At 37.3% G+C, this 19,924-nt stretch overlaps 1 protein-coding gene across 1 annotated transcript in view; it reads right to left on the bottom strand.

Moving 5' to 3' along the window:
• REV3L (REV3 like, DNA directed polymerase zeta catalytic subunit) overlaps positions 1 to 19,924 on the bottom strand; it is a 110,922-nt gene that overhangs the window by 38,578 nt on the left and 52,420 nt on the right. Inside the window, exons 6-14 of the mRNA XM_030235630.2 lie at positions 16,803 to 16,897; positions 16,118 to 16,222; positions 15,088 to 15,172; positions 14,854 to 15,002; positions 14,436 to 14,564; positions 11,705 to 11,942; positions 8,462 to 8,598; positions 1,841 to 6,023; positions 491 to 1,464 (exon numbers count right to left, since the gene is read on the bottom strand). Coding sequence (XP_030091490.2) covers positions 491 to 1,464; positions 1,841 to 6,023; positions 8,462 to 8,598; positions 11,705 to 11,942; positions 14,436 to 14,564; positions 14,854 to 15,002; positions 15,088 to 15,172; positions 16,118 to 16,222; positions 16,803 to 16,897 — 6,095 coding nt within the window. The remainder of the gene's footprint in view (positions 1 to 490; positions 1,465 to 1,840; positions 6,024 to 8,461; positions 8,599 to 11,704; positions 11,943 to 14,435; positions 14,565 to 14,853; positions 15,003 to 15,087; positions 15,173 to 16,117; positions 16,223 to 16,802; positions 16,898 to 19,924) is intronic.

Here is a 19,924-nt window from a genome sequence, read left to right as displayed (position 1 = left end):
TCAATATTACAAACAAATATTACATACATAAGCAAATACAGCTTTATGCTTTGTCAAATCCAAAGCATAACCACTACAATTTGGTATTTACAGACATACAGGAACATAAATAAGCTACAAAGCCTCCCATCAGTATCATCTTGAATAATGCAATGTTACTCACACTCTACATTGAGATTTTTTTAATACAAGCAATATAGTCAACAAGATTAAAAAAATCTCCCAAATAAGCAAAACTTCTACATTAAGCTTTTAACCAGCACTTTGGAGTTCAGATACGAGTGACTGTTAGGAAGCAAAGGGATGTTCCACCTGTAGACTTCTCCAATAATTCAACAGTTACTTTGACAATAATGCACAGAACTTTTCCTTTAAAAAACTAATTTAAAATATATTTTCACAGAGATATAATTTTTTCTTATTATGTCAAAAGAAATACATTTAGATTTGTGTGTGTGTCTGTATTATTAGAATCACTTAATGGATTTACCTGCTGATAAAGGAGTAAAACCAAGAACTTCAGGTATTCCATCTTGTTTTTTTCTGTCCACAATGGGTGTACTATGGAGACAAACTGATTCAGAATTTTCTGGATCTTCATTAACTGGAAACGGGGATGTGTCAAAGGATGTCCGAATGCTCTCCTGGGTGCATGGAGAACCTTGTGCACTTCTAACATCATTTCCTTCCCCAGAAGACAAAATAATATCCTGATTTTTCCACTCTATGTCTTCTAAACTGGACTGTTTAGGATCTGGAGATGCCACCTGTTGCCAAGGAGGAAGCACTGGAGAATCTGGGGAACTGTAACTGACATAATAATCTTCCTCCTCCTGCTCCTTATCATGTTCTAGGGCTGAAGTAGTGTGTGTCTTGCTTGCACATGAATTTTTATTAGAGTCTATGTCATTTTTAGTATTTACAGAAGTTCCTATGGTGCTTATAGACTTATCACAGGTTTCCTTGGTTTGCGTTTTTGTATTTTCTGCCACGGAGGCAGGAGAATTCTTTGTAGGCACAATAGGTCTTTCATCTTCCAGGCTAGACAAATTCAAATCTTTAGCTACTTTTATTACTTCTACAGATTTCTCTTCAGACAATACTGCAGAGCTGAAATTCTCATCTGCATTTGCCTGTTCAGCAGGATGACTCTTAGGCAATTTCTTGAAATGTTCATACTCTTCTTTGGCATGAAGCCATATCTGAACTTGCTGTTGGCTTGGAGCACATTTGCATGGCATTATGACTATTTTTTTGTCTTCACTAGTTTTATGGCTATTACTTTCTCTTTTATTAACAGTAGAGTGACCATAATGAGGAGGAGATCCTGGTCTAGGACTTTCTGTCATTGCTGAAAATGCAGTCTTCCAGAGTCGTAGACCTTCTAATGAGAAGTCCCCCTCAAACTCGAGGAGGTCATTTGGAAGTCTGGTTTCCACTGTGAGAAGCCGCCCTCCAATCTCCCTGTGAAGAAAAATAGCTTGAATTACTGTTTTACTCCAAAACTGCACTGCAGGCAGTCCTCCAGATGATAGAAAAGTAGAGTATTACTAACTAGTTTTCTCACTACGCAATTCCCACAGGCAGTATTTTTATTTTACAAAACAAGAAGGCACATTCCCACCTACTACAACAATACGCAATAAAAAATCCAAAGTATCATGAAAGAAAATGGGAATTTGGACTGGAAGCATGCTAGTTTTCAACTTCAAATGGATGTATATCAGATGGGATCTTTCATGTATCCGTGCCACATAACAGCATAAAATTGTTTACAGGAATAATTTAGATTTAATATAATCATGATCACAGGTAGACAGAAATGCATTTAACACAGTACCTTGGCTTTTCTGGAGCATCTGAAGGATTGCTGCAGAATGGTTCCTGATAAACTGTTTCTGCGAGATCATGATCCAGCAAAGTTGCCATGATTTCTTCACGACTGGGCGGGGACATGAGAGGTTTAAGAATGTGAGCAGTACGAGGTGTAAAGCTTCCATTCTTGGATTGTGAGGGAGAACTGGTTGATCTTGGTGAACTATCTGGAGTTGGAGTTAATGCTTCATTGTTTCTTGAAACATGTAATTCTAAATCCTCAGAAGCTGCATCTAGAAGTTCACCATCAGGTGATGACAATAAGGATGTAAAAGAGGTATTAACTGAATCAAGTGGTTGACAGGGTTCAAAAGTGGCTTCTTTTCTAATGTGGCTTTGAATCCAGTCTGAGCAGGTTGGTTGAGAAAGATGAAGAAATCTCTCTTTATTTACTATATTTCTATTCAATTTGAACTTTTCATTTAAACAGACTTCAGTCTCTTGGGTACAAGAGGTATCGATAAAACTAGATCTAGAAGTTGAAGAATGAATGGTTTTCCTCCATTGACTATGGCAGTGGTTCTCACTATTATCTAGTGAGGTCTTCTCAAAAAGCTCAGGGCTTAGGGAACCAGACCGTACCCATTTATTTGTGCTTGAAGAATGTTGCTTTTCTTCCTCAGATTTTTGGTCATTATGACATAGAAAGTCACCTTCTGTTGTTTGTCCAGAACCAAGATCCTGAACTGCATCACTCAAGAATTTCTGGGGCAAATTTTGATCTGCTGGGACAAACTGGCTTGCAGAATAAAAACTGCAAAATCCACTTTGCCCTATAGTATTAATATCAAAGTTGTAATTGTGGTCTGGAGATAAACTGTCTTCAAGTGAGTAACAGCTTTCAAAACCAGGGTCTGAAAAAAAAATGGGGCTGTCATTAGATACAGAATGATCAATGCGATTAGTAATCGGCTGGCTTGAAGACTCCTTTTTTGCAAGTTTTGCTGTTTTTTCCTTAGGTTTTGTGCTCCTGGGAGAACGAGATTTTCTTGATGATGTGATGGGCCGTGACCTTTTGATGGCTTTATTCGGTTCAAGAGGGCATGGTATGCCCTTGCTCAGCTGTGTTTTGTCTGGCAATGGCTCCTGTGCAATACTGGCATTCTGAGCTTTCTGCTGTCTCTTCTGGAGCAACTCTTTCAAAACAGCCAGACCAGATTGTCCTTCACCAAATGCTGATGGGGCCACTATATTCCTGTTTTTATACTGGGACATGGGTTGCATGGTTGTTTCTGACAGAGGCCTTTGTTTTGTGGTTTCTGGTTTAAAATGTGACATATCCAAAATAAATCCTCTCTGGTTTTGATCGCAATTTAACTGTTTCACTGGACTCTTCAAAGATGTTACAAAACAGTTTTTAGGCAGCTGAAGTGGCCCAGGATTTTCCTCAGATGGCTTAAGAACAGAAGAACAAGGATCAGAATGCTTGGATGCCTCTGGTAAACAAAAAATCTGCTGTTGATTACTGTCTTTACAATGCAAATAGTTAGTGGCATGTAACTGATCCAACTTTGCTGTGTCCAGAGAGTCACGAGTTTCATTTGATTTCCCAGCTGGTGGCAAATACCTGATTTGCAAATTTTTTACCTCCTCTGCTTTTGGAGAAATCTTATCTTTTGAGATATGAGCATTTTGTGTTACATGAGTTGAGTGATTAGATGGATCAAATGTATTTTGAATGAGAGTGGAGTCCTTCATTCTAAATATAGCACTCTGAGTCCTTGACCTTTGAGAGCTCATTTTTGGTACTTCCCTTCCAGGTGCCGTGGGAGTAGATGCAAAAGATGAATGAGGGTCTTCCCGTGGAGCAGGCAAACACTGTGCATCTACTGGCTTATCAATTTCCATCATTGAGTGAAAACAGCCCGATGAATTACCTTGTGCATCAGCTGAAGGGAGCTGTGCTGATGGCAGATATCCAGCTGAATAGCCAGGAAGAGGACTGTCTTTGAGGTTGTGAAGTGGCTGAGAGCAGACAGAGTTGTAAGAAATCTCATGAGGATCTTGATGCTTCAGCACAAACTTGACTTCTGTACTAGAGTGACTACTTTCTTTTTCATCTTTAAATACAACACGTTTTCTTGAGGATGCTTTTTCAGCCGCTTTTTTTGTTCTAGGTTTCTTCTTTCCATCGTCTGGTGTTTTATCAACCTGATTAACCTTTTTCTTTTTCTTGGTAGATACAGTGGGGCTAGCAAATTTCTTTTTACATTTCTTAACCTGAGTTTTTGCTCTACTAGTTTTTCCTACACTAGTATTCACAGTCTTGCTGTTGTAGATATTGGGCCCCCTACTAAATAAAGCTTCTCTGTCCAGGTTGGTCAAAATTTCTTCTGCTTTTGGATCAGTGGGAGACCAGCAGCGAGGTGGAGATGTGTTTACTGGGCTTGTGCTTCTCTCAGAAAGAAAACCTAACTTAGACATAACATCACTGTAGTTATAGTCACAGTCTTCAGCTTCAGCACTGTAGGAAGGCGAAGGAGGAGAAAGAATTGTATGAGTCCTTTTTCTGAAAGATAAAGTTCTTTTAATACTTGTACTACCTGTTTTTTGTGGTTTTCCAGCTTTTTTCTTGGTTGACTTATGTTTTGCTTTCCTTTTGTGACTTTTCTTTGGTGTTAGTGGATAAATAGGATATTTGGTTGCAGGAGAGTCAGGAACTTTTGGCCAGAAGTCCTTTAAAGGTGCAAGCTTTTTATATAAATTCATCTTTTCCTCTGTGAGTACTACTCTTTCCTCACTAGAATCTACTTTCCCCAATTTAACAAGCATATTTTTTCTCCCTCTAAATCTATTGATGATAATATATTTAATAATAACAGGTGGCAATTTTTTAGAAAGTTTCCTACGCTTTCGAGACTTCTGAGACCCATCCAAACTTTCAACACTTTCTATCGGTTGAGGTAGATTAATTTTTGAGTTGTGTGCGACGAAGCTCGATTCACTGTCTTCAGCCTCATAATTCACCTTCCGTTTCGTTCGGAGCGTGTACTTATTCCCACACAGTCCAAACGACTGCTCAGTTTCAAGAGATCCATCTGCAAACTGGCAGTCAGTGTAATTAGCAGTACTTGTAGGCATTTTGTTTTCAAAAGCCTCAAGAGGAACTTGAACTAAGTCACTAGGTAAAGCACTATCCTTATCAGGAATGTTACTACAAGCATTACCTTGTGTATAGCAGCCTTCCTTCACTGAAGCAACATCATTTACATTCGCAGGCTCCTGACGATTGATAAAACTATGCTTCTTTTTATTCAGTTTCAGTCTGGACTGTTTGTTGCCCTGCTGTAATTTATATGTCACGGGAGCTAACTTCTGTGGTCGACTGAGACAATTAGAAAGAACAACGCTAGGAAAGAACATATAATGTGCTGCTTGTTGACTGAGGCTTGGCTTTTCCGCCTTGTGCTCCTGAAATTCTTCATACCTAATTTTAAGCTTATTAAGGCCACCTTCATCAGTGTTATTTTCAAGTGAATGTACCACAGTTCGACTGCCTCCTGAACAAGATACCAATTCACAATTTTCTGTAGCTGTTGCTGGAAAAAAACTATTTATACTTGCACTGCTGGATTTTTCATTTACTTCAGAGGACATTTTACCTTTGGAGTGGCTCATATCAGAAAAGTTATATAAATTTTTATTCAACATGTTGTCACCAATATGGCGGCCCACATGCATAAAAGAGACATCCTTTTCAGCCTTTCTAATGCTAATGTACTTCCTACTAGGTATCGGTCTGTTCACTGATGAAATATCATCTTCATAGTCAAATATATTATTTCCACATGAAGGAACTGGGAGAGTATCTTTCTTGTTGCTCTCTTTGTGAGAGTTTTCTGCATGGGTACTATTGCTGAATGGAGTTGGGTACTTGGCTGAGTAAGTGCTTTCTTTTGCAAGAGAATGGACTGAAAGTTCAGGTCTTGTTTCTGTGTTTGGTTGTGAGAGGTCTTCTACAAAATCTTCATTATTCAAAACATGATTAGAAAGGGCACTTGTGTGTTTACACTGAAAAGTAATTTTAGCAGAAGATGGGGGTTCTAGTGTAGCAGCATCTTTGTGAAAGATTGAGGTCTTTACAGACATTTTGCTTGTTGCAATGACGGAGGAGTGAGTTCGAGAACTTTCATTATTCAAAGGATTGTCTGAAATGGAAGAAAAGCAATTTTATTCTAGTCTGCCTGTAAAAAAATAACCTAAGGCATTAAAAATGTTAATAGTATTTTCCTGAAAGGCTTCCCATCCAAATAAGAAACAAAACTCTTGCAAATCACATTACATTTATCATCATGACAACTAGAGACCCTGACTACATGAGTTGCTTTATCAAAATCACATTGTCAGTACATTTGTCTCGGGGATTTTGTCAGTTATTCCTCAATGGAGACTTTGCATACAATTGTCAAAGATTTCATGCTGACTTTCTGCAAGAGGCTTCACAATCACTTTCAGATGACTATATAAAAACAGACTGATTTCTAGAAAAGTTTGTACCCTGCTTTGTCCCTGAGAAGAATGTATACTCATTGGCTCTGAAAAACAAAATTCTTATTTAGATGACCTTCCCCATGCAGAAAAGTCATTGCACAGAAAGCTAAAGCAGTACATCTCACAGCATGCAAGGCCTTGTATGAACTGTGCTGTGCACTAAACATAGGTATTTTCCCTCACTTCTCTATAGCAGAGCAATAGAGCACCCATTCAGGTGTTCATGCAAGAAGCTTGCACCAGTAAGTTAGATCCCGGACTCATATCCATGTATTAACGTTCCCGCACAATCTGAGACCAGGAGGTGCTGTGGTAATTTGTCCTGTGCAAACTCATCACGTGGCATGTGTGATGATTTTCACCTCTTTCGGTGATACTTTCACCACATTTATTGTGGCGTAAGTATGGACAGAGATGCATTAACAAATTAACAAGTGTGTGCTTGCTCATAACCTTGCTGAACAAGTAGTCTGACAGAGGTTGTACCACTGCAAAGAGGCAGATACCACAGAGCACCTGGCACACAGAAATTGTTCATGTATCCAGCTCTTTAGCTGAAATGTTGAAGGGGGATAGGAGTTTTGAAACATGCTACATGACCTGGAAGCATGTGCTGCACACTGATGTACTAAACTGGGGATCCTTTGGGCCTTTAAGTCTCAACCAATTTGGTGATCATCTTAGATTCATGCTGCCTTCAGCTTAGCAATTTATTTGCTGCTGGCTGAGAAAAATAAAAGAAAGTCCCAGCCTGTTTCTAGTGACATTTTCTAATGCATACACAGAGTCCCTGAGCTGTGAAACACAGCTGGGAAACACTGCCTATTATTCTTTGAAGGTAGGAGTCCACAGAAAGAATGAGACGATTAACTGAAAACTCAGAAAATGGGAGTTTGGTGGTGTCAGCAAACACCTGGAAAAGAGCTGGTTATTCAGATATAAAAACTGCAAAAATACTTGTCAGCCAGTCAGATTATATGGATGCAGATTCATGTGTGGATGGGCATTTTCTAATTTAGACAACCTGAGATCTGTTTTGAATTTACTGTATCTCATATTATAGGAAATCAGTGTAAAAGTTGACAGTAATATGATTTCTAAGCTGACATGATATTTCACATACTTAAAATATGCTTAAATTTAAACAATTACTTAAGAAACAGTCTCTTTAGCCAGCAGCATCTCTTATTACAACAAATTAGAAAGTATGGCAAATAAGGAAATTACAATTGTATATCAAATTGACAAAAGCATACCATATTGGCAGTACATGAAATCATGTATTAATCCTACTATTATACCTATAAAAACAAAGGAAAAAGCAAACTATGTTTTAAACACTGAACGAAAAAGAATAGCTGTGGTTATCTATAATCTATCTAGTACAATCATATAGTTCACTTTCTCAACTGAACATTATAATGTGACTTGCAGATTTTCTAATGAAACACATAATATTATTGCTATATTTCCCTAACTTCAAAGTGTGCATTCGGTTGACTAATGTTATTTGATCAAAGACAGCATGTTATAAAGATGGCAAAAGATCTCTACAGATTAATTTTTTTTTTTTACAGATTTTGAAAGGCAGTTCCTTCTGCAGTGGCTTTGCCACTCATAGCTTTAACTCATGCAATCCCAAATGTGAATATGCCATCTGCAGAATGAAAAACAGGCCCAAAAAAAGCAGCTCACTATAGTTTAGCATGTGTAGCAAACACTTATAAAGAATAATCTAAATCTACACAGCAATACATTCATTATTTACAATAATCCTAGGAGGATAGATGATCCCACAGAATCATTACTTTTAATATCATATTTGGTTTTTCCCAAAGAACTAATTAAATTATGTCCTTTTTTGGATCATCGATAGAATACGAAAACCAGATTCTGGTAATTCATACAGGGCACTGAGATTAAAATACAATTTTTTTTCAAGGAAGATGTTAAGGGCCTGCTTCTGCAATCTGTTGAGAACTTTTCCTTCCAATTGAAACATGGACTGAAAATGGTCAGCACTTTTGAGAACTAGCAATTTGATGTGAAAATGAAATATGACTCAACTTCCAAAGCTGATTTTCTATTTACTTACCACCATTTTCATCTGCAGTTCCATCTAACTGAGGTATTGAGAGATTAGTTAGGATATTGTTACCGCTCCACTCCATTTCTTCCTCTGAAGACGAATCCTCTTCTGTTGAACTTCGATGCATATTTTTGCCAGCTGACCTGGAGGAAAGTGAAGGAACTAATTGATGAATACTTCTATTAGTAAACACCATGAGCCACAGGGAACATGGAACTCAATGGGGCATGGTGCTATATGGTTGTGTAATTTGGGGGAGCAAAAGGAAACAAACAAAAATTTTGTCACATTTCTCACTGAGAAAGTCAAAATATTATTCAATGTTACTATTTTTAAGAGGCAACAGCAGTGGCCAACTGTTTTAAACAGCAGGATTCACTAACTTAAAAAGATGCAGAGAAAGCATTTAGATGTTTAATTTTAGATCAATTTTACTGCAATTTAATTTCATTGCTTCAAAGTGCTTGAAATTTGAAGACTAAACCAACTATGCAAAATTACTTCAGTTCAGCTGTTAGTGAACAGATGTCTACTTTTTTGCGGTGTTTTTTTTTGTTGTTTTTTTTTTTTTTTGTTAAGAAGTCTTTACTGTATTATAACAATTCTCTCTCTTAGCAGGCTTAACTAAATCATGACCAACAAAACTATGCTTCATTCCACCTCTCACTAAATATTCTGGAGCAGCTGTTGTTAATACTTATGCTGCTTTTACTAAGTTAACTGTTCTACACTGCCATGTTTACAATCATAAATTCACTGGGAAAAAAAAGAAGCAAATCTACTAAGAAAAGCTTCTCTGGATTTTTTGTGTTTGCTTTCCATGGGCATTGAGGAAGGAAGAATATAATAGAATATGATATAAAACCAGAAAGAACAAATCTTCCAGTATATTATAACTCTACAGCCACTTAGGAATTTGATTGCTTTTTTAAAATAAAGTGTGAGATAGACAAAATTCTTACCAGAAATAAGCTATTTTGTGACTACACAAAAGAAATACAGATACATATTAAAGAACTGAAGTTTGGGGTTTTTTAATTTGTTTGTTGTTTGTTTAAGTTTGTGTAATACCCTAAAAGATAAAAATACAAATGTTTTAAATTTACAGGAAGGAAAATCCACAATAAGCTAAATACAGTTTACTTTTGCAGAATGCTTTGATGACTGGAGTTAGACCAGCATGAATTATATGCATGGTACCACCCCAGACATCTGAATGTCAGCATGGAGCTAATTTAGATCAGGACAGATTTGTTAGATCAGAAACAACAGGCTCAAATGTAAGCACCTCATTTCCACTCATGTCTGGAAGCATGACTTGGAGAATCAAGTAACAAGCACAGCTAGGTACCGTCTCCATGATCTAAGTGAGCTTAGTTGTCCCTCTTCTGTGTCCCCAAAACATGGAAAAACACAGCACAAAGCAATCAGCTTGATATGAAAATTAATATCAAACTGGGGATGTTTCTTCCAACCTCAATTATGCTGTAATCCCAGGTAAACCTTTGTCAATTTTAGTAAACTGAATCAGCTTGGAGATGACCCTCTGCAGGTTAACTTGGATTTCTCCTCATTCAAGCCTACCAGTTTGGATTCCAGGAAAATTTATGTAACACACATGATATCACCATACATGAACTTGATCCAGGTCTTGGTGGGATTTTTTCTCCTGATGGGCTTTTTTCTCCAATTCAATACAAATCAAACCCAAGCCATTTAATTCATTCAACAGGGTGTGGTTACTCCTCATTAGCACAATAGATTTTCTGAGATAATGTAATACTGGCAAACACTCACTAACAGAAAAGCCTTAGTATGGATATTCAAGGATGCATTAGGAAGCCACACAGATGGAATGAGCCTGAGCAGAGTAAAGTCAGATCCATCATCAGACTCAAACTGGTTCTTCATGTGGGAGCAGAATTGTGCAGGGGGCAAAGATACCCATGGCTTATGTCTGAAATCAGTCCAAATTCTGTAGAGATCTCAGTAAAACAGAATTTGTAATTCCCCCTGAACACAAGCTCACTCCCTGTGGAAGCACACAGTATGTACATTTTCCCTAGTGTTTTCTGTCTGGGATTAAGGTGTAGGCATATGTGAGTAAGATATCAGTGAGACAGCTCATCAAGTCTCTTGAGTTTTTAAATAGGATTCTTTTTCGCATGAAAGCAGTTAATTGCTTCAGAATCCTACCTGACTCCTGAAGTTGTACAGTCAAGCCCATACAAAGCTGTGCCTGAGCTAATGAATTCTGCAAGACACAGGTTTTCACAGTAACAACATCAAACTACAGTTTAGTGGTAAAGTGCTTTGGATGGAAATTTCAACTTTTCACACTATTGGAGGGAAAAAAACCTAGAAAATCAAACGTTAGATAGGAAAATTAGCTTTAGCGATCAATTATCTCTAGAACTAGGAGACTAATGAACTAACTAACTTCTGGTTCTGTTACAACTTTCATGTGCCTTATGGAAATAAAAGAAGCATTTCTATACCTCTCTGGTTCTTTGAAGCATAGTATGATTACAAGTTCTGATGTAGGAAAAAACCCCAAATATAAAAATGTTATGTCTGTGAAGCTCCTCACACTTCAAACAGAATTATAAATATCAGAAGCTGTGCCGAAAGCAGGGGTCAAGAGAAACTGGATATAGCTGCTTTCAATGCCTGTCAGCGCAGACTGTACAAAAGGTCATTACAACCTGAGAAGTCATTCCAAGAAACTTGGCCTTAAATATATTGAAGTTGCTGACCTTTAGCAGTCAAGCAGCGCAACATTCACATTTTAAGCTTTGAACACAGAAACAAAAGGATGTTTCTTCCTCAGGTTGCTTGGTTAGTCTTCATATGAATACTTAAATATTGACTTTAGTAAAAGATGTACAAGATGCACCTTAACATTTGTATCATATCCAAGGTGTGACCTTACAAGCAAATTACCACTAAAGGTTTTCTTGTATTCGGACTTGTAGAACAAAAAGCCTACTTAATTCTTCCTCAAAGAGCAAACTAGAAACTCACGTTTGGCCAAACTTAAAGACTTAAATCTTTATTTCCAGATAACACTGATGAGTCACATCACCATCTAAACAACATGCATTCCATCCCAAGATCTGCACAGATTTTTCTGCGTTGTTAACAGAGACCTCTCTCCATCTCATTGGGCTCAAGCCATACTTGAAAACAAGGTGAGAGGAAGGAAAGATCTGGCAGAAAAAAACCATATTAAGAAAAGAAAATGTATACCTCCTTTTTTGCCCAGGCTCTTCCATGCTACTGTCCCACCTCTGGGACATTAGCAAGCTAAGTTCCATTTCTTCTTTCTCACACTGTGGCTCATTTTCTTCATCATCACTGTTCTGAGAATTTCGCCAGCTTCCAAGAGAACGATGGTGAGAGAGTGTTTTTTGATGTCCCATCTGATATCCATCATTCTCCAGTCCAGCCAACAGATCAATCATGGCCTCATCAGCACTACTGCCCACTGCAGAAAAAGCCCATACAAGTAGAATCTGTATTTTGTTCTACTTGTAAATGACTAGTTACAGTCTACCAGTAAAAAACAAAACCAAACAAAAAAAACCCTCACTATTTAAATACCTACTAGTTTTTTACTGTCTAAGGCAAGGCATGTTACAGAAACAAAGCTCTTTTCACATCTTATTTTTTCAAATTTTATTATTTATCTTTTCTAGCTCTGTATCCAAAACTTTGACAACTTTCCCTCTTTCTGCCCTACTCTTCTGATTGTACCAGAATCAGTGGACTCACTTCTCTCTCTCCACTCTCCTATTACCTCCTCATATTCAGTAAAGCTTCACTCTCCCCTTTAATTTCAGTTTGAGTGCCAGCTTCTGAAGCATCACTGCCTTCTCTTGCTCAATAGCTGCATTAGCTTTAAGCACTTTTTTCTGTACCACTTGAGGACTTTCAGTCACTGCATCCTGTGAAAAGGGATGATGATTTTGACCAACTATTCCCCCTTCTGTTCTTTAATATAATGCTCAGCTTTGGCTCCCTTTTCATGTCATTTTTAGCTGGTCTATTCCAAGCTTTCTCAAAACACTGAAAGTTTACCTGACATCACTCCTCTCTTAAATTTTATATTTCTTTTATTTGACCCAAGCTTACAGTAATTTATGCACCTCTCTTTTCTTTTGTTTTTTTCTTATAAAAATCCTTATAAGTCACAATTTTTTCTCACTCTCTTCCTACTTATCCATCACCTGACCTCACAATCAATTTATGACCTCAAGTCTACCAGGCATCTTTGTTACTTCTCTCTCCTTCTCTAGTTTAAGAACTACAATCTCTAATTTCTTTCCTTGGAAAGCATCATATGATTACAATGATATTGAAAAATTATATAAATGGATCTCAACATTGGTGAGAAAGGCATTTTTCATATTTTGCAAAGGCTTCACAAGATACCATGCAACCCTTTACAACAGAAATCATCCCCTTTTCCAGAGTTTTTGAATTAACCCACTTTCAATAATACTTTCTGTTCTTGGCTCCTTTGCCCTTTGTGAGGCTCATCATTAAGCTCCAACCTCTACTTCATGTTAATATGAACCTTTGGGTGTAATTCAAACTGAATAGCAGAAGTCATGTGGTTCACAGTCCCTGTGGCACTACGACTCTACTAGAGGAAAAGTGACCACTGGTGCAGGCTATGAGGGAGCATAAGAGATAAATATGCAGCATGTTATTCATAGTCACACAAGACATCAGCAATCAGCATGACAAGAAGGGAGGAGAGAAAGAAAGAGGAAAAAAAAGTAATATAATCTCAATTTGATTACCTAGTCAATGGGAAAAAAAGACCATTTCAACACTTCAATTTGGTTGAGCAATTCAAATGTACATATTACATTCATTACCCCCTACATATTATTTTAGCCACTTTTTATCCTCTCAGGTCTGCTCATGTTTGCCAGCTCCCAGAGAATTTCTTATAGCTCTTTCAATAAATCCAAATTCTTGCCTATAAAACTTCTCTAATCAAAATCTTGCCTATTCTCTGCAAAATAAAACTATACTCTAAATCTAACTTCATCTACTCCTCCTTTCCTAGCAAGAACAGATTTCAAGAAGGTTGTGTATTGTATTACCCACAGACATGTACTGTTGCCCAAGCACATACTCATACCCTATAGGTATCAAAAGAAATGGAAGCTACTACAGGTTTTTAAATACTCCTCCCTGCCCCACACTATGTGGTTCACATTAACACTATACATTATGTTTACCAAAGAACATACATAGAGATATGTCATGAACTATGTGCTTTTCATCCCCTTTAGAGTATTTGAGCTATTTCTACCTCATAGTTTTTCATACAAGGTCCTTTCTTGGTTATTTTATGGTTGTCTCCCCTCACAATTTTGCTGCCATAGTTTTTCTCCTCCTGTTAAATATTTTGCTTCTTGTTTCTTTGCCTTCAACCATTCTTTGTATCTAAAAATTTAGGGAATTGCTCTGCTGCAACTTGCCTCTCCTTATCAACCTGCTATTGCCCAGTACCTCCAGCCAGCTGAGCTTCTGAAGACAGATCATATGCATGTTTTCTACCTTAACTGTATGAAAGATGCAGTCAGTAACTGCAAGAGTATCATGGACAGACAGTCAAAATAATCTTCATTCTGATAGTTTTAGCCTTACAGCCCTAGGAGCACAAGGAAGAGCAATATCCACAAGAGACAGCATTGAGCTGACCTGGCAAGAGGACAGGGCTTACTGAACCAGTCAAACATAGTAGCTTCTACAAATACAGTCCTGGTGACACTTCTTAGAAAACATACGGTGTATTTTGGTGGTGGTAGGGTATCTGTCTCTGTGTGTGAACTCTCAACCTGTTTGAAAAACTCCTTGAGATAAATTACTTTCTTTCTTTCATGATGGGTAGCCTAAGGGAACACAAAGACTGTGGAACAATAAAATAGTCTGGAAGAAAAGACATTCCAGTCATACTCACTATAAACAGCAGTCTGATTCAGTCTTTGAGACAAAGGCTGAAAGCACTGACTATTCTCCACAATGTTTAAAATTGCTTCTTCATTAATAAGTGCTTCCTCTTCTTTATCAGTATGCATCCTATTGGAGTCTTTAAAAGAAAAAAAGAGAAGAGAAAGCATAAAACTTCTGAGTCAGAGACATCAATACATTATAAAAGCAAGCCACTTCAGAATGGATTTTACTATCCAAGTATAGCTCCATTATTTGCTGTAGCACTTTTAGAAAGACTTACTCTAACAATAACAAAAGCCAAAACTACTGTTTGGTTTTTCATAATTAACAATCACAACCTCCTTGGCTTACTTCTGTTAATAGTATGAACAGTCAAACCATGACACAGATTTATGCCTAAACAATTAGGATATTAAAAAACTCACCTTTGCTCGTCTGTTTATCGTCATGCACTTCTACTGTATTAGCTGGTGTACACGGAAAGGCTTCAGGAGAAAGTACCTCAGAATGCAGTGTTAGCTCAGCAGAGAACTCCTCTGATCCATTACTGTAGTCCAATGATCCTGACAACGTTCTAGTTAATTGAAAAGCAAGTTTTAAATGCATATTTAAGGTTTGCATAGAATACTATATTTTATGACAAATGGCTAAACACTTACACAGAGAAGTCATTTTGCTTGAGAATTTCTTTAAGTCTCTTCTGAAAAAATTTTTCACTCTCTGTTGCTGGCACAAATCCACGGTCTTTAAAATTTGAAAAATATTTGTTATTCACTTTTACTTTGACCTCTCAACACAGAGAGCAGCTAAAATAACTGATTTTATTAGAAAAAGACTCAAAGTTGAAGTGCCTGCTAATTTTCAGTGCCAAATCCGAGGGCTGACTTTCCAAGTGTATTAAAAAAACTTTAAAATACTTCACATACTCCCAACTGATGTCATTTGCAACTGTGAGTATCAACAGCATTTACAAATCATGATGCAATTAACCCAAGGTGAGCATCCAAGAAAAATCAGTGAACATTTTTGAGAAGTCTGGCTTATGCAGCCTCAATAACATTACACAGAAACACAGGAAAAAAGTCAATCAGAAAGTAGTCTGCCTTAGCCAGGAACCTGCCTCTTTCCTTGTTTTAATCCTCTGTCTTACTTGCCAAATGTCATTCATATTTCAAAAGAAATATGGCCTAGGTTCTATGGAGAATAGCTTGCTCACTATGCAATTACAATGCAGAGCAGAGTCTTCCCTGTGTAATGAATTTTACATAAAAACAGGGACATAAAGACAGGGATTTCTCTATCCTATTAGAATTTTAATCTAATATCACTTTAGCTATAATTCTGCAGAAATTGAATGAGACTGTCCTTGTGCATAAACTACAATGGAAAGCTTCAAGATAAAGAGATTTAGCTTTGTTGGTATTTAAATGTTTTCCACCACAAAGCATACAATCTTAACTACCATTATCTTTCATTCTGTCTAGAATCATGATGTTGTTAGGCAAGGTTACATCATCTTGCTTTCAAAATTGGAAAACACATACTGGACCATCAGTAAGCCTGGAAGTAAAAAACCAGTACGTCTGAAAATCCCTCAAACATGATACATCAATTTAAATTCTGTCCTCTTGCTTGCTTCTCATTCAAAGTTTTGGATTAACAGCTGCTCAGTTGTTTGGATTTTTTTACCTTGTGACTCAGGTGGCTTAATCTGAGAAGATTCACATTTCTGCCTCCGTCGCTGCTTTTCATCCTCCCATATAGCTTGCAAACCAGGGTTCCTGCCAATCTGGGCTGAAATATGCAATCATACATGAAGGAAAATCTGCCAAAATGACAAAGCATTCTTTCCCCAAATTGGATTCTGACACTTTTCTTCATCTCTTTGTCATTCTAGCCTGTTATTTTTTAATTGCCATTCCTGCCTTACTCTAGAATTTGGTATTATGTAAAAGTTAAGGCATAACTTCATTTGCTTTCTAGATCTCCTGTTTGTAATCTAGATCTTTGGCTTTTTCTTGTCTTCCCACCAAGTAGTGTATACATATATATTTAGGTGTATGTACATACATATGCATACATGCACACATGATGTTGGTATTTCCATTAGTATTTTTCCTATAGGTCTGAAACCTTCTATTATGCATGAAAAAAAAAACTCTTCATATTGCTCTGATAAGACACCATTTTTATAACCTCTTTTCTTTCAGAGTTAATTATTTTTTTTAAATTTATAAATTTGGAGATCAGCAATTCACTAACACTGAAATATGGATTGTGATTTAACTAAAGTGAGATTTAATAGAAGAGTGAACTATGACAACATGGTTTCTGTTCTAAAACCATTTTACATGGAAAGTTATTAACACTTCACCTTCAATATCCAGTTGATTCAAAATGTCAGCAGCTACTGCATCCACCTCCAATTCACAGGTACTTTGTGGCTCAACACCTTTCAACATTAAAGAGCTGTGACAACATAAATACCACAGATTAATTTTATCAATACACTGAGTTTGAAACATGCATCATCATTGTTTTTTAAGTGGACTAATATCGAAAATTGTTTTGAGGAAACAGGAGCCACTAACTGAACACAGAATTATCAGTTCCCATCCTCACCTGCAAGTCCTTAAATTTATGCTCATATTCAAATCTACTTAGATAGGAAATCTGTACCTTCAAATTAAAGGGTTTAGCTTTTTCTTTTGTGAGAAGAAGAGAAAGAGCTGGTAGATAACTCCAACTACTAAAGCAGTTACAATAATGTTCTTCTCCTCAAGTACAAGATGAAATGTTCTATACAACTCAGCCAATAGAACCAGATGTGTAAGCAGGATCATACACCCAGAGTGGCAAGAACTTTTCTTTCTCATTCACAGTTCAGAACAATGCAGAGCACTTCAACATTTACAACTACTTTTTCTGGAGTTTTTTCTTTATTTAGCCTGGTGAATAAGAAAGGCAGCATTAACAACCCAAACACATGCTGAACCAAGGATAGCTGGCTTGATCAAGACTTGAAATAGTAGAAACAGATTCAAGACTGCTGTACAATTAGCTGAACACCTCCCTGCTGTGCCTTTTCAGATGTGCAAATGTCAGTGACCTTCCACCTGTTGCTGTTGAACAAATTTTAAGGAGTCCATGGAGGAAGGTAACAAACAGAAACCTTCCTGTAAAAGTCTGCTTACCCTTTAAAATCTTTTAGAGCAGCACTGAAAATCCACTCCAAGCACTTCAACTTTCTAGCAGGGCTTTTAGCAGTAGGACAAGAGGTAATGGTTTTAAACTGTAAGAGGGTAAATTTAGACTAGACGAAGGAAGATTTTGTTTTATGATGAGAGTGATGAAATGCTAGAACAGGTTGTCAAAAGAGGTGGGAGAAGTCCCATCTCTGGAAACATTCAATGTCAGGTTACAGTGCTCTAAGAAACCTAATTAGTTGAAGCTGTTCCTGTTCATAGCAGGAGGGCTGGACTAGATGACATTTAAAGGTCTCTTTGAACCCAAACTATTTTATGATTCTATGCACACTTTTAAAGACAATCCACTGCCATCATGTCCCTCCATTCCCAGTCATACCACCAGCTAGGAAACAAGCCCACAATATGCTCAAAATGTGTACTTTTCATGTCACACACTTTGGGTGTTCACTCATCAAAGAGTTCAAACAGAGCTTTGCCTGCCCAGTGGGCAACAAGAACTGGGGGCAAGCTGAAACTTGTATTTTGATCCCACAGTAACAAACAACTGCAAGAGCACTGGGAAACATGACTGAGGGAAGAGGCTGCAATAATTGTTAGCTCCCTTTACAAAATCAAACTACTTCTGGGAACAAGCAAAAAGGACCATGATACAGAATGGTTGATGACATCAGAAATGTGGTAAAGACTTGCCTTGACTTGTCTGGAGGATACAAAATCAAAGATCTGAGCTTCCCACTTTCACTGATTTCTTCTTTCGAAGACAATGAAAAACCCCAAAAAATAATGGGGGTTGGAGAGAAAGATGAGGAGCCTTTCTGCCAAAAACTACAGTATTTCAATTTACATGGCATATTATTCAAATTAAAAACACTGAGATAATAACAGGCCTTTTCTGAGACAAATCTAGGATTTATCATTATACTTGTCATGAACACTTCCATGGTGAAGGTAGGGCTAGCAGTCAAAAGTGCACACTATAAAGTTACAAGGAAGCTAATAAAGACACCTGACACACAGTAAATTCTTCATTAGACTTGAGAGAATGTCTTCCCACTACCACTGGTTCATTAGCTTGGCCTGTAACATCCTTGTCCAGGTGAGCTGCTAGACACTTGCACTAGGTTGAAGTCATGGCAGAAGCACTATAAGGGCACAAAGGCCAAGAAGTCATTTGTTCCCACTTCAGGAAAACCCTTGAAGGGTATATGAAAGTGGAGCAGCTTTAGCTGACCCTTTTAACATTTTAATTTATTTGGATTAAAACAAAACCATGAGGTGGTGAGGGGGGAGTACAAACTGTCCTGAAGTACAATATTTAACATGGTTACACGCTGCTTTGGGAACTGATTCAAATCAATATTGGCAACAGCTTGGTCAGCTGTTAGGTTTGCTGCTTTTGCTCACCTAAAACAAATGTGTGCAACATACTGGGAAAATACACAAAGTAACCATATTTCCCATTCTCCCTGGTCGAGACACATTTCCTCAGCAGATAGGGGGCTGTTTTAGCAGGTGAGAAGATAGCATGAAGAAGTCAGAACATCTAGTCTCCTCCCAGTGGTAGTTGAAAATATGAACTATTTCATGTCATTAGCAGTTGCAATGCCTTAGAATATATTCAGAAATGGCCTGCTCAATACAGATTGCTTTATACATCAGACTAATCACCTGCCTCACATAGCATGCATCAATTTTGCAAAGAAAAGTTATAGTTTAGGTAATGTCAAAATCATGATTTGAGAATATCTGTATTAGAACAAGGTTGGAAAAGATGAATTAGCAAGTCCCACACAAAGCTTTTCACAGCATTTATGTTTCATTTTGTAAGAAGGCATGTAAAGAGACTTGTTCACAAGATATCACTTGTAATATAGGTATATGAAAGACAGGCTTGATTGAGGTAGTGTAGAAGGAACCCAGCTGCAGGAGAACAGAAATTTACTCTCTGAAGAAGCAAGATAAATCAGGGTGGCACAACAATGAGTTGCCATGGCTAGGCTACTTAGGATACTCATACTAATTAATTTTAAATTGCCTTTTATACTTACAAACCAGGTGAAAAACTGCAATAAAAATCCATTTTACTTTTGTATAAAAATCTCCAAATACATTATTTTGAGAACAGAGAAATGGTCCTTATTTTTGAAGAATGTAATAATTTGTTCACACTATCCACTGAGACAAAAAATAAAATTTAGGATGAAATTTTGCTCTATTTTGCTTTTTTACCAGGGCTTGGTTTCTCAGACATTGAGACAATGAATTAAGGCTACAGTCAACACTTTTT

This window comes from Serinus canaria, chromosome 3 (assembly GCF_022539315.1).
Source record: "Serinus canaria isolate serCan28SL12 chromosome 3, serCan2020, whole genome shotgun sequence".
NCBI lineage: Eukaryota > Metazoa > Chordata > Aves > Passeriformes > Fringillidae > Serinus > Serinus canaria.
This window is presented reverse-complemented; position numbering and strand designations above follow the sequence as displayed.